Raw genomic sequence first — 16,223 nt, forward strand, 5'->3', positions numbered from 1 at the left:
CTCCATTAAGCTCTCCCAGCCCAACATACAATAAGAGGTATGGGCTACCATACCAGACTGTAAGGCCCTGCCCTAGACAACCAAGGCTAAAGGGATTATACACAATGTAGATGCACTCTGCGATACCCAATAATGATAATTATTATTATATTAATAGCTGACATTTTTATAGCACTTACGACATGCCAGGCACTGTGCTAAATACTTCACAATTATTATCTCATTTGATCTTGCAGTAACCCTGGGAGGGAGATGCTATTATTCTTCCCATTTCCAGAGGAGGTATACTGAGGCAAACAGAGGTTGAGTGACTTGCCCAGGGTCACACAGCTAGTAAGTATCTGAGGTCAGATTTGAACCAGGTCCAGTACTCTATTCATTGTACAACCTTCACTTTTCCTGAGTTATTCCCAATTCTAGCCAATTGTTAGGTGTGGACGTTTAAATAAATGCACCAAAAGAAACTCCTAAGGAAGGGTCCTGATCTTTCCTTTAACTTTCTCTGGAGTATCTAAAGAAAATAGATCTGGATCCGACATAATAAGGTTTGTTGCTGAGTTGTTTCAGTCGTATCCGAATCTTTATGACCCCATTTGGAGTTTCCTTCATGAAGATACTGGAGTGGTTTGCCATTTCCTTCTCCAGCTCATTTTACAGATGAGGAAACTGAGGCAAACAAGATTCAGTGCCTTGCCCCAAGGGTCATCCAGCTAGGAGATGTCTAAGGTCACATTTGAACTCAGGTCTTCCCGACTGCAGGCACCTCCTAGCTGCCCTTTAGAAGACATTAGAAGGCCGGGAGTTCAAATCCTTCTTTTGCCATTTGCTACCTATGTGACCCCAGGCAAGGGTTTCCCAGGATTTCTTGTTTCCCAGGGTCGTGGTGAGGTTCAAATGAGATAATACTTGTGAAGTGCTTTGCAGACCTTGAAGCATTGGGCCTCTATTTCCTGTTCTGTAAAATCAGGAGTTGGACTACGTGACCACTACAATTCTTTCCAGCTCTAAAATCAAAATCTAAGAGCCTATCCACTGGCCTTGCACAATGTTTCTTATATAATAAGGGATAAGAATAGAGACTGATTCTGCCATTTCATAATAAACAGCATTTAACACTTTACAAATATTTTCTCATTTGATCCTCACAATAACCCTGGAAGTGGAAACTCCCTCTATCAATACAGGCAGGCAGCTGGGTGGTGAAATGGTTTGCAGGGCTGGACTTAAGAGTCAGGAAGTCAGCCTCAGACACTCACCAAGCTGTGTGACTCAGGGCAAGTCACTTAACTTTTCTCAGTTTCTTCCTCATCTGCAAAATATCACCTTCCTAGTCGTCAGGATAAAATGAAATAATATTTGTAAAGCATATTGCAAACCTTAAAAAGCTATATGTAAACGCTAGCTAGGTGGCCAAATGGATAGAATGCCAGTCCTGGAGTCCAGGGGACTCAACTTCCTAAGTTCAAATCTGGCCTCAGAGGCTTACCCTGGGCAAGTCACTTCACTCAGTTTGCCTCAGTTTCCTCATCTGTAAAACTAGCTGGAGAAAGAAACATCAGAGTACTCCAGTATCTCTGCCAAGAAAACCCCAGATAGGGTCACGGAGATACGAACAAGGCTTTAAAATGAATTAACAAAAGTGCTAGCTTTGATTATTTCCTGCAGTTAATAGTTTTAGAGAGCTGGCCGAAGCACTCCAGCTCTCTATCCACAAGTCCAAGAGACTTCTCCCTGAAAAACAAACAAACAAAAAAACCCTAGGTAGAGTAAGGGGCGGGAGTGGGGGTGGGGAGGTGGAGGAGGGAGGGGAGGAGCAGCTCCCTCCTCCCTCTGGGTTCCTGCTGCTTGGTCTCTTCCTCTACCTCCTCGACCCATCCCTCTCCGCCCTCGCCCCGCCCCTAGCTCCACCCCCTACCCGCCTCCCTGGAGTGGTGCGCAGGCGCAGTGCCGTCTCCCGGAGGTCGCCTTCAGATCGCTGGCTGCGGCTGCCGCTGCAGCATCGTCTTCCTTGTCTTTCTCTGCCCCTTGTCCCTTCTCCCCGCCGGGCGGGGCCCGCAACCGCCGGGATGGCCGTGCCCCTGACCGACAGCGAAAAGCGAAAGCAGATCAGCGTGCGGGGCATCGCCGGACTGGGCGACGTGGCCGAGGTGAGGAAGAGCTTCAACCGGCACCTCCACTTCACCCTGGTCAAGGACCGCAATGTGGCCACTCCCCGAGACTATTTCTTCGCGCTGGCTCACACGGTGCGCGACCACCTGGTGGGCCGCTGGATCCGCACGCAGCAGTACTACTACGAGAAGGACCCCAAGGTGAGTCCACGGGCGGCCGTTCCCTTCCCCCAGCTTGTACCGCCCCCTCCCCGCATCTCCTTCCCACTCCGGTCCTGCGCCCCTCCCTCTGTCCTGTACTGCCCCCCGTGCTGCAGCCTCTCACGTCTTGTACCCCCCAGCCTGCATCTCTTCCTTACCCTGTCATGCACCCCTTCCTCGGTCTTGTACTGCCCCCCGCCCCCGTTCTGCACCCCTCCCCCAGCCGGCGTAACCTCCCCGCCCTGTCCTCTGCTCTTTCCTCTGTCTTATGCTACCCCCAGTGCTGCATCCCTCCCTCAGTCGGTACCCCAGCCCCCAAAGCCTTTCCACCCTGTCTGCATCTGTTTTCCCTATTCTGCACCCCTTCCCCGTCCTGCACCGTCTCCCACTTGGCACTCCTTTAAGCCCTTTCTTGCACACCTTCTCCTCTTCACCTGTCTGGTCCAGCAACCCTCCGCCGCTAGCCACAAAGCTGCCTCCACCCTCCTGGATCCTCCTCTCCTCTGGTCAACCTCAGGGCTTTTCCATCCTGCGAACTCTGGGATACCCAGGCCAGCTGGAGCCCTCTGTGTTCCATATCCACTCTCCCTTTTCCTCCCTCCCTCTATCTGTCCTGCTGAACCTCCCCGCTGCTTCCTCTGGACTTCCCTTTAGCTCCCTCTGAGGCACCACTAGAATGACCTAGGGAAATAGATGCAGAACTGGAAGGGACCTTAGAAACAAAGAACCCTGTATTTGGAGTCAGAAGGCCTAGGTTCAAATCCCTGCTCTGCCAGTTAACTACTACGTGACCTTGGGCAACTTAACCACCTTCCCTGCGCCTCAGTTGGTACATCTGTGTATAATGAAAGGATTAGACTTCCTCCTTTAAAGTGTATGATCTCATAATTCCCCCCTCCTTAACAGAAGACATTGCTCCCAGGAAGTTCCTTTTAAAAATGTCAGTCTTGACATGCATTTCAGAATGTCATGGTCTGCATAGACCATGCAGCTAACTTGATAGGATTCTTTATTCTTACCCTAATATTCTTAGTTATCTGATATTCAGTTTTAGCAAAGTCTTGCCGAATTCTCTGCAAAAGACTTGTGAATGTGCTCCAGGGCAGGATTAGTCTTCTGAGGTTTTTTTGGTTTTGTTTTATTTTTTGCTGTAATGTTTGTGGAGGTGTATACAGGAAGCTAAGCCTGGTCAGTCTAGTGTGCTGAAAGATGATGAATAGTAGTCTGCAGAACATTGTAGGTCTTATTGACCTGATTTGGTAAACTATACCACTGTAGGAATTGTGTGTAAAATCATGAAATCGAGGAGTAAGAGATGTGGAAGGAGAAAAAAAATGCATTTCTTTCCTCCAGCATGATCCTTGAGAAATTTGGTTTTTAGTTTTGACAGTTGAAATATTTTAAAAATAAACTAAGGATAAACGAAAACAAATCAGGAAAGAGATTAACTTTAGGATTAAAGACAATTTGCAGGCATTTGGAAATGCTGAATATGACAGGACAATGTACAACAGCCCTTGGACCAACCCACCCTTTTTTCTGATCATACATTTATTTGATAATATTTTTCATGTTCCTTTTCCTGAACAATTCTTCCTTGGAAACATGCCGCAGCCTGCTTATATCCATAACACTTTTCTTCATTTCCTTTTGGGTTCAACTATGACTTTAATTATTCAGAGATTAGTTTTCATACTTTGTAATCAGTCTTATAACAACACTGGAAGGATTTTTCCAGAGAAAATTTTGCCCCCCTTGCTTGACTAATGTTTATAAAACTCTTTATAAACTTGAAAGCTATTCAAATACAAAAATTCAAAGCTATTTTTATTATTATAACAAAGGAAGTCTATTAAATCTAACCCACACAATGATTTAATCTAATAGTGTATTGCGCAGTGCTTTCTATCCTTAGGTGTCCACCATGAGAAAGGAGGTATGTTTTATTGCCTCTTATCTAGGAGAGTTTGGCTTCCTTTCAATGTACCTTTTTGTTTACATTGATGTTGTTTTTCTGCTTATTTTCCTCAGAATCAATTTCTGTAAAGTGTCTCCTATCTCTCTGAATTCATCATATTTATTGTTTCTTATGGCACAGTACAGTAATATTTCATTACGTTAATATTTCACAGTTTTTTCAGATGTTCCTGAATTGATGATACCCATTTTTTTCTCCTTTTTTCTATCACAAAAAGTACTGCTAGATATATTTTGTTTATATGGTATCTTTCTTTCTCTTTAATCTTCTTAAGGTATGTACTGATAATGGTATTGATGAATCAAACAATATGAGTTTGGGTTTTTTTTGTTTTTTTTTTTTACTAAATTCCAAATTAGTTGGACCAGTTTGTAGTTCCACCAGTAATATATATGTGGCCATCTTTCCACAGCCTCTTCACCATTTACTATTTCTATCTACTACTTTCTTGCTAATATTGTCCAAGGAAGATTTTTCTAGTGTACCTGCTGTTCAGCAAGTCAGAAGATCTGGCAAAAATTTGTAGGATTACACTTGGCAGAATAATTTCAAATTTATGAAGTGCTCTAAGATTTGCAAAGCACTTCCCTGAAAGAACCCCATCATGTAGGTAGTGCAAGTATCATTGAAGGTCTTCACAACCTATCCCTTTCCTATCTTTCCAGGTTTTTACTTACTAATCTCCTGTATGAGCTTTACAATCCAACCATACTGGCCTGTGTGCTGTACCTCACACTTACCACTAAAGCTATTCTCTCTGAGTCTTTGCGTTGCCTATGCCTCATGGCTATACTGCCTTGCCTCCTCTCCTCCACTTTTTGGAGTCTCTGTTTTCAAGACTCAGTTCAAGTACCACCTTTTGTAGGATACCTTTCTAGCCTTCCCTCCCCTCAGCTTAGTGGGGCTCACCTTAGTGTTTTCATCGTTAAAGCATAGCATATTTTATAGGACATAGCATAGAAAGTTACATTTATCATCGTTAAAGAAAAAAACACCTTAGTGTTTTTCTCTCCAAGGTTACTACTACTATCTACTCTGCATGTATTTTGCATATACTAATTTATGTCTTTTTTGTTAGATTGTAAGCTTCTCGAGGACAGATTTTTTGCTTTTTCTTTGTATACCTAGTGCTTAACACAGTGTGAGCACATATGCAACACAATAAATGCTTGTTGATTGATATCCATTTTATAAGGATAAAGAAACAGAGTTTTTGACTTGTCCACAAATACATAGAATTTGGACCCAGGTCTCCATGGTTCAAGTCCAGTTCTCTATCTACTATTGCAATTTTTCCCTCAATTGGAAATAAGTAAGGCTAGGTTTAAAAGATGCTAGCTGAGATTTTTTTAAAAAAATAGTCATGATCAGTGGGCCAAGGGGTGCAGGGAACAGACCCTGGACTGAGAGGCAAGAAACGTGGCAGACCCAGCTTTGTCCATAGCTAACTGGGTGACCACCTTTAGCGGATCATTTTCTGTGTACCACCCCAATTTCTTCATCCATAAAAAGATTCCGTCTCTGAAACTTTTTCTAGTTCAAAAATTCTGTGAGTCAGTGTTTGGAAACATTTTCTAAAGCAGTTGGAACAGGGAGGGGGAACAGCCCGTTGACTGAATCCAAACTTCACAGAACAAATCCCCTTAATAAAAGAATTTGTTCTGTAAAACTTGAACTCAGTCAAAGGCCATACCCAAGGACCTAGAAGGCCACAGACTCCTCACCCCTACGCTAGAACAAGAACTGAGATTTAAAATAATTTACTTTAAAGAAGTAATGGAGCTTCTTGCAGAATATTTCAGCAGCATTTTAGTGACTTCTAAAAAACAATCTTTCTTACCAGATATTGGTTAAAATTCTGATGCCTAATGAGTAACTAGGAACATTTTGAAGGAAAGGGGAATAAATTTCACTTTCATCTTAATTAAACCACACATCCCACTTAATAAGTAATGTTACTGCTGTCTGCAGTGACCTTTTTTGAAGGCTATTTGAATGGAACAAAAGATACTTTCTATTTTTTATGGTATTTATTAAGCATTTAACTTGCCAAGTTCTTTTTGATAATTTATTAGCTCTTTATAATAGATTATTTTACAAATGGAACAAGAACATAACTAAAATTTTCCATGATCGTATCTGATGTTTTTTTTTTCTGGTACAAAGAATAATTTTAAGCCATTTATTACCCCTCTACATTATAGTGTAGTTTCTAAACAAAGTTATTTTGAAAGAAAATGAATAGGGGTGCAGAGATATTTTTCTTTTTCATCGCAAAGGTGATGAGGTGCCTAGAAAATATTTTAAGGGATGGTAAAATGAGTGTAGAAATCTGGAAATTTGTTCCAGCAGCAAAAATGTTGGGAATCATTTGTGTTCCATTGGATTCTTGTGGAATCATCTTCCATAATAAAAACTAATACCTCATTTTATTTTAGAGACTTTCCCCAGTGTTGAAATATTTAATATTAAAGTTGAAAGACTGATGAAAACATGTAGTACCACATTAGTTATAAATATACTGTGACATAGAACAAACCAACCATTCTAAGTTAGTTAGGAGCTGGCATATCTATTAATGACAAGTATATTTCCATAGGGGCTGCTAGGTGGTGCAATGGATAGATTGCAGGACTTGAAGTCAGGAAGACTTGTCTTCCTAAGTTCAAATCTGGCCTTAGACACTTCCTAGCTGTGTTACCCTGGGTAAGTCCCTTAACCCTGTTTGCCTTAGCTCTGCATCTGTAAAATGAGCTGGAGAAGGAAATGGCAAATCAAGTCCGGTATCTGCCAAGAAAGCCCCAAATGGGGTTACAAAAATTCAGATAAGACTGAATAACAGCTATATTTCCATAATTATGACTCTTTGGATGTAGATATTTTATAGGACATAGCATAGAAAGTTACAATCCTCTTTAGAAACAGAGACCAGAGGATAGATTTTTAATATCAGAGTGAATATAGATTTGCTTTCTATGGGGCAAAATTTTGATAAATCCATTTCGGTTTCAAAATTTTGTTTTCTTTTACATTTTTTTAGAGCTGAGATTTAGAAAAACAAAACTTGTGTTCTTAATAGACCAGACTAGCATTTTGGAGAAGACAGACACATTAAAACCTTGATGATACCTACCACAACTTGAAGTGGAAGTATTTCCATGTATGAAATGATGATAGTCTCTGGATTCTGAGTAGTTTTACTTTCTAGGGCAGTGTCTCTTAAATGTTTTATGCTCATAGCACAGTATTATTTGCCATAAGGAGAACACAGCACACTTAATGTTTAAGTTGGTAACACTATGGAAAGGAAGAGTAGTCACCTGTGCTTATTTTCTCTTCATTAAGAGCAACCATTATTGTTGATTTCTTTGTGAGCTCAAGGTCTGATATGTTTAACGTTTAGTGTGTAGTGCATGTGTAATAGGCAGGTTTTATTTATTTTGTGAATTCTCTACTTATACTATGTATGCTGGGTAAGTAAAATTTATTTTAAAATTATTCATACATTTTCTTTTACCTGCAGTAATATATAAACTATTGTCTCCTAAATAGCAAACCTCCTGTCAGACCCTTTGAGAACTACCGTTCTAGGGCCAAGCAAGATAAGTCTAATCATACCTCCATGTGAAGGCCCTTTCGATATTTGCAGACAGTTACTTCCCCTAAGGCCTTCTCTTTTCCAGGCTAAACTGAACCTCCTGTGCCATAGGCTCCAGTTCTTGGTTTCTCCTTTCTGGACTTGACCTGCATCTGGCCTACAACTGATCCCAGCCCTTCAGATGTGCTTTAACCAAGGCAGAGGGAAACTGCTGGGCTGTCCCTCCTTTTTTGGACACTGTCTCCCCTAATGTAGCCTAAGATCCTATTAGTTTCCCTTGCTGCTCTGTCACCTTTTTAGTTTATATTGAGCTTGCAGCCTACTAAAACCTTGAGGTGTTTTCAATGCAAACTGTTGTCTAGGATTCCAGACTTTTCTCCCAGCATAGGCTAACTAACATAAGCATTTCATGAAGACTTGTTAAAATCTGCAGCACAAAATGTTCTTCCTTCTGTGTAGTGAAACTTAAATTTCTTCAGATGTTCTCTTTGGAAGTGCCTGTAGGTACAGAGAAGCTGAGAATGTCCCAGAACTAAAAAGTACAGGTGTATATAAACAGACTGGATCCTTCATCCTTCAACAGATTTCTAGCTATTGTTTCCTCCTTTCAAAGCTATTTGGAGAATAAATGAGTGTGTTATGAATGTTAAATTTAGTTACACAAAAGGAAAAGATCCTGTTTGAAATATCTTGTGGATAAAGAAGAGATCCCTAAGATTTAATCTAGTTGTGATTCCAAGCAGGTGGAATCATGCTATGTTGGTCCTTGCTAAGTATAGCTGTGACATATTCCTTATTGAAATTCTTTTAGGTGGGTGAATTTTATTGTTTTTCATGAACATTTTTGGAGTGCTTAAACACTGGTTAAGTATCATTCAATAGATGTTTATTAAGCATTATGCATTTATTTATTAATTGTAAATTTATTCATCTAGCATATTACGTTGAGCGAGGGATATAAAATTTTTTTTTAAAAGAGCCTTTGTTCTCAAGGAGCTTAATCTTACATTCAGTTGGTGGACTGTTTAACCAGAGACCTACATAAGAGGTTCTTTTAGTTCTCAATGAAAGGGCCTGGGATAAGGTCAGTCAGTCAGTAAGCAAGTTGTTAAGCACCCACTGTATGTCAGGTACTATGCTAAGCATTCGGGACGCATGGACAAAAATGAAACAGTCACTGCCTTCACATTCTATCCAGGAAGGCACCATTTACAAATATTAGTGGATACAAAATAAATACAAGAAAATTTGGATGGAGGAATTAGCCACTGGGGAGAGAAGGATGTGGTGTGTAGGATGGGCCTTACGGAGAAGGGCATGAAGGGCTTTATGGAGAAGGTGACATTTGAGTTGAGCTTTGAAGGAAATTTAGGATTCTAAGAGGTAAAGATGAGAAGAGTGTGTGTGTTCCAGCCATTGGGGACATCCTGTGTGAAGGCCCTGAGATTTGAGGGCAGGGGCTGGGGAGAGAAGTTGAAAGAGGATTATTGCTATGTAGAGGCTTACTAGATTAATTAGAAAATTAAAGCAATGCTTAGAAATGAGTAGACTTAAAAATTATGTTGGGATCATAGATTGTAATTGATGGTTGTTTGGTAGATTATAAAGTTATACAATGGCAGAGTTGGAAATATTTCAGACTCTGTCTAGTCCAACCTGTACTTCAACAAGACTCTCTTTGTATGAGGGGATCATATGGAATGTTTCATATGTTCATATCCCCTGTCTGAGATATTTACCAAATGATTTTTGCTTGAAGATTTATAGTGAGGGGAGCTCCTACCCCCTGGGACAGACCATTCCATTTTTTATAGCTCTCAAGTGTTAAGAGGACATTTTTTTTTTATTATTCACTATCCCTCTCACTTAGCTTGGTGCAGTCTCCAAATATGACAGCCATGCCTTTTATGTTTTCAGGTGATTGTTTAAAAAAAATTTAAAACACTGAAGGACCCAACATAGATCTCTAAGACTCTCCTCTAGAAACCTCCTCACAAATCCCTAACCATTAATGACTTTACCTTAAGTTTGATTATTCAATCTTTTAGAAATCTGTTTACCTATGTTGTCATCTAGCTCTTAACCCTTTTATCTTTTCCACAAGAATAGCATGAACAACCTGTAAATGTTTAACTGAAATTATAAATCTAATAACCCAAATTATCAATCTAATAACCCTGTCCTAAAAGAAAGTTAGTTTGACCTGATTTCTTCTTTTTGAAAAGCTATCCCTTAACAAAAATAAAGAGAAGGGGGAAAATAGCAAAACTAACCAACATGTCAACTGAGTCTAATAGTATAAGCGATATCCCATAGCCATTATCCTGCATTGAAAGAAAGAAGATACCATTTTTTCACCTCTTCTTCTAGGCAAGCTGGGAGTTGACCTCTTGTTAATGAAGTCACGCTTGGTCTTTGTGATATCACAGTGCTTATTTTCTAGATATTCTCATTCTAGAGGTTTAGTAACAATGCCTAGCACAGTGTCTTGCACATAGTCAGGGCTTAGTAAATATTCGTTGAATTTAACGTAATAATATGAGCTAGAATTTTGCTGGGAATTGAAGTCAAGCTTACTGGCCTTACTCTCTGCCTTTTGTCCAAAATTGGAATAAGGGCCTTTTCTGTTCTGTGATGCTTCTCCCATTGTGATCTTTGCAAGGTCATTGACAATGATTCCACCATCGCATCTGTTTGTTCCTTCAGTGCTCTGGGATATAGTTCATCTGAGCCTGGTGACTTGAACTTATCAGGGGATGCATCTGCTTGCTTATCTTGGATATCAGTGTCCTGCTAGCTAGATTTGTTATTCCTTGTATTCCAGACTTCTCTCTTGTTTCTCTGTACACTATCATTATTCCATCTCCCGTACGTAGCTGCTCTGTCCCTTTAATCTTCTTCTTTTTCCCAATCGCTTTTTCTCGTTTACAGTTTCCTGGCCGACCTCAGCTCTTTCTGAACCTTAGTACTCTTGATGCCATTCTTTATAGGGCCATGAAAACTTTTGGGTTGGTATTCTTTTACCTACCTTTGTTTCCACCTTTCTGTACATATATTTTTATTATGTAAGTTCGTTGATGAGTTCCTTATATATCATAGCTAGCTCTTTAAACAATTTTTTCTTTTCCTCCTTCCTTGTCAGAATTCTTTCTTGTGCTTAAAGAAGTTTACCATCCCTCTGATTTGATTTGTGCTGTAGTCCATTGGATCATACATTTCTGAACTCTTTGACATTTGCCCTCCCCAAATCTAGGGTGCATGTCAAGACTGTCTTATTTCCATGTTTTTTTAGTCAGAAACTTAAGATGAAGCAGTTACATTCCTCAAGGTTCCCATCATTTTCATCACAACACACTCCTTGTTTGTGACAATCATATCTAGAATAGAATTAGAATATAATTTTCCCCATTTGATTTCCTTTATCTTTGAAGGATGCAACTATCATTGTTAAAGACAGGAAACTACTAGCTTCTTTGCTTTTGGCAGAGAGAAGCCCAATAAATGTCTGGATAATTAAAGCGCCTCATCTCTTCTATATCCTATCAGTGTCAGAGATCTATGATCAGTTAACCAAACATGTTTCCTTTTTCTGTTCATTGGTCTACAACAGAGGTGTGAAACACTGTAACCTGAGTGGGGGAAACCAAATTAAAATGTAATTGGGAAATAGTTAACAAAGTAAATAAAAATACAATAAAATATAGATAACATTACATTTTTAAATAGTATTTTTACCCCAATTATATGTCAAGGCAATTTTTAGCATTCATTTTTATAAGATTTTGAGTTTCAAATTTCTCTCCCTCCCTCCCCTTTCCTCTTCAGAAAATGGTAGGCAACTTGATATAGGGATAACATTACTTTTTAAAATTATATCAATATGCAGCCTACAAGGATCCTCATGTAGGGATTAATCACCCTCATTTCTATTTGAGTTTGACACCAGTGGTTTACAGTATGCTCAAAATGACAGTATCACATTATTATACCATTTCTTTGTGCCTCCCTGGTGAGTATAGTTAGAAAGACAATGTAAAAAAGCTTATGGAATTTAAAATCAAATATAGTATAGTTATTGAAATAACATTTACTATATCCATGTGCATTTTACAGAGTATTACATATGGCCTCAAATTAGTCCCAAACACCTACCGATGCACTGCAAATATGACACAAAATGGAAGCATTTATTTTCTCATTTAAAGAATAGAAATTTCTTTGGGGGAAAGGAGAAATGTAAGGAAGCAGGAGGTGATTGTTGGTATTTAGAGTTTTGTTTTAGACAGTTTTATAAATACAGTAGATACTAGTGAGATGCTTACCATTAAACATTCATTAGAAAAATAATTGAAAGCTAGTCTACTAACCTTTAATCTTTAATTTGGTTGCCTTTCGAGTTCTAGTTTTTTTGGTCTTCAAAAGTGGTTGAAATTCCATAAATTTCATACTTAAGCACATGTAGTCATGTTAATAGTGTTATTAGAAATTTTGGTTTTCACTATGCAACAATTTGTTATTATTTACCTCTGGCTTTTTTTTATTAGTTCATAGCAAAATCAGTTACTTGTATCTTTTTTTTTTTTTGTTCTTCCAAGGGACAAAAGTCTTTTCTTTCTTTTCCTTTAGCATGTTTTGTATTTCAGTGAAACAAAACATCTAATTTTAAACTCTTCAGGAAAGAGAGAAGAATGTCTTAATTTTCTTAAACTCTATTCATCTCAGTCATGGGAAGAAAAATGGATTGACTATTTGCTTTTTTAAAGACCAGTAACCACTGTTAGATTTCAGAAATGCTTAATTAGTTTTCAAAAGATCTGTCATTCTTCTGTTAGTATAGTTTTTATATTGTTCTATCACTTAGCTTTTCACCCGTTTTTTGTGTAACTGAACATATTGGTTGGAAAACATTGTTTATACTCATTTGTATTACTCCACATTGGTGTGGAAATTTCACCCAGTTATACTCAATTCACTAAACATTTATTAAACTACTCTGTGTGGAGTATTACATGGCATTGGAGATACAAAAATAGAGAAAAGATAGCCTCTGACTTCCAGGAACTTGAAATCTAGTCTGTTAAAGGGATGAAAATGTTAAGCCCTATTTTGAAAAGAAAAAAAATAGGTTGTCTATGAACCACTGAAAATTTGTTATAGAGCCAGAAGTGTATCCTTATTTTTATATGTATGAGGAAACTAAGATTCAGGGAATTAAGTGAATCGTTGACTTCAGACTTCTTGTTCACTGCCCTTTCCATACCAAGCAAATGAGATCATTAGTGAGAGATGGGAATGCTCATGGAGGCCTGAATAAACATATACTTTCCAAGGAGGAGCAATTACGGGGATGAGGATTACTGGTATAGAGAGAGTATACCAAATGACCATATTTTTAATTCTAGTGGTTTGTTTTGTTAGTTTGAGTACTTGGAGGTAATCATGAGCATGTAGATATTCATAATATCATAGAATTGTACTATAGGCAAGGGATTGTTATTTCATTGTAAGGTTAGTCATCCTAGTAGAGCTACAAGTCTTCTGCGTCCTATTGCTGTGCTATTTGTGCTGTGTCACACTACTTCTCTGTTAGTAGATCTGGCTTGTGCATCATCACATGTATTCTCATAGATTTGATGCATTTGATTTGTAGGTAATCATCACATGACAAGATATTTTGCTATGGAGTATTAAAGTCAAATAAATAGTTATCCATAAGAGCATCTGTTACTTGTGTTTAGGATTCACTGTAGAAACATTTCTTTTTCTGTTTTCTTCCACTTTAGAAAAACATATTTTTTCTATTTTCTTCTACCTTTAGTTGAGTTTTAAAATTATGTTCACTATTTAAGAGACAATGTAGGTCCTGTATTTGCCCTGAGATTCTGGAAAGTAGACCTGATTTTTTTAAAGGTAAAATTCTAATAATTAGATTTAATTTTAAGTATTTGTTTTCCTTAAGGCTGTATTTTTCAAGCTTGAATTGGGTTTCTTCTTCAAGGCTAACTAATGTGGAATTAGAGCCATAGAAGCTTTAGTTTTGTTCAGAAGTACAATAAATGCACTCATCACATATATTGCTAAATTCCTTTAAACAGAAGCAACTAATTGTTTCTAAATTATAGAAATTTTTATTTTCAATACAATCTGAGTTTCTGAAGGAGGATATACATAGGATCATAGATCCAGAGCTGAAAGGGATTGTAAAGACTAATTTGCTCATTTTATAGGTGAGGAAACTGAGGCCCAAGGAAGTTAAGTGACTAGTTTTTAGGTCACACATGTAGGACTCATCAGGGCCAGGTCCTGTAACCCCAGAGACAGTGCTTTTACACCATACCATGCTGTGTGTCCCTCCAGATGGTCCTATTTGGGGATAACATTATGTAGATTACATCAAACCCCAGAACACTGCTGAACTTTCAGGATAATATCCAGAAGCACTTGAAAGTGTTTGGTCTAACTATCCACACAGTAAAAACCAAGTGAATGAAATATGCCTATTGTCCAGACTGTGATTTATAGTGGGATGGTGTGTCAACAACGTGGCTAGCAGCTTGTATGGGGGTATAAGATTCACCCACAGCCAGCACCCAGAAAGCTGCCAACAGCACAGGTTCTTTCAGTCGGCTTAATTAAGGAAAGCAAGGTGAAGGGGTTGACAAGCTTACTTTTAATTCAGATATCATTCAGTTAGTCAGGGGAAAAAAACCAGCACCCTGAACTTCAAAACAAAATGCAAACAAATTACAGACATCAACAGACTTTGTCTGATTCAAGTCCCAACCAGAGTTCAACAAAGTTTCAACATCCGGGTTTACAAGCTGGAGGGCTCCTTAACTACAGCTGCCCAGAGTCTCCTCATCAACACCATCTCCAGAGCCCCGCACAAATGGCTCTGTCCTCCTTTCTTATAGGGCTTCAGACATCATCAAACATCATCTGAATCACCAGAGCTCAGGCTCTGGTGATTGATTCTTGAGTTGGCCCCTCCCCTTAGGACCCTGGGAGGTTCACATCCACATGGATTATGTTAACACTTAATGGGGTTTGGGCCTGGGGCTTAGCCCCTAGTAAAGCTCACTGAGATAAATTGAGTCACTCAAAGAAAACAAAGGCCATTCTGGTTACAGATGGATAATCTGTAGGATGTGTGTGTGTGTGTGTGTGTGTGTGTATGTATGTATATATCTGTGTGTGTATCTTGTATCGACATTTGCAAATGCACAATGGGTTGGCTCCAGAATTGAACTGGAGCAGAGGAGAACAAGCTGAATTACTTTTGGGGAGATTGTAAAAATTTTATTAATCCCTAAGCTTCTTCTTGAAACAATGGCCCATCATTATAATGCTTAGAGTTGCCTGGTGGTGTTATGTTTGGCCGAGAGTAATGGAATATTATAGCCTCAATAGAATTGAAATTGAGTATGAAATCACTAGAGGACAACAGAAAAGCCTATGGTGGATGTAAGCCTGCTGCAATAGAGTACAAATAAGGAATTACATCAGATAAGTAGTATAAAGAATGTATTAAAGAAATGTGTGAATGAGAGGAAGGATCTCAGCCCATTGGATGGGTTCTAGGTGATAAACCTGTGGTTGGCATTGGACAAAAGTCACATAGAATGGGCAGAAATGGATAGATTGTGATCTACATTGTCGTCTGTTAGATCACAGATCCACATTTGAGTACTCTGAGCTGTGTAGTCTATAATAGAAATGTATGTGATGAGTATATCTGTTTGATTTCTGAGTAAAACTGTAACTTCCCATATGCATAATAGTTTTTATGCCTTCCTGCGTTTATTGATTTAGGTTTTATTTCCACTCCAGTTGAATTGATTTATTACATGATGATTTCTATGCCACTTTCTTTTTGCAAGTCTTCCGTTTTACCTCTATCACTGTAAGGTAGTCTGACTCCAATAGTGTTTACTCATGGATCCTGGAAACTGAGATCTTAAACATACCAAAGGCTTCTTAGAGGTGTGACCTGGGATAAGCATTGTAGCATGGGAATCTGAATACTTGTAATGATCATGGCTTTCAGCGAAGTGTTATACTAAATGAATAGTGAGACGTATAGCCATTTAATATTGTCATCATGTTCACCTGCCCCACTTTCATCTATTACTGTTGAAACTATGGTTTCTGATGCTTTCAGTGGGGAGTGCTGTCAGAGTAAATCAGGACTTTTCCATTCCCTTTGAGGTTATGTAGAACTGTCATCAGTGACAAGTGCTACCAACTTGTGACAAGAACTGAAAAAGCAAAGGCGCGCTTCCCAGATGCAGTGTGGAGGGGGCTGCTAGGCATGTTTAGTTATTTTTTGCTACACTTG

The 16,223-nt window shown here is 38.9% G+C and overlaps 1 protein-coding gene across 1 annotated transcript in view; it reads left to right on the forward strand.

The window, feature by feature from the left end:
- The first annotated feature begins 1,974 nt into the window (after window positions 1-1,974).
- The window catches only part of PYGB (glycogen phosphorylase B), an 86,573-nt gene continuing 72,324 nt past the window's right edge, over window positions 1,975-16,223 (forward strand). The window contains exon 1 of the mRNA XM_036749070.1: window positions 1,975-2,309. Within this exon, the coding sequence (XP_036604965.1) occupies window positions 2,067-2,309 (243 nt within the window). The 5' untranslated portion in view covers window positions 1,975-2,066. The remainder of the gene's footprint in view (window positions 2,310-16,223) is intronic.

The sequence above is a fragment of the Trichosurus vulpecula genome, chromosome 3, assembly GCF_011100635.1.
Source record: "Trichosurus vulpecula isolate mTriVul1 chromosome 3, mTriVul1.pri, whole genome shotgun sequence".
Lineage (NCBI taxonomy): Eukaryota > Metazoa > Chordata > Mammalia > Diprotodontia > Phalangeridae > Trichosurus > Trichosurus vulpecula.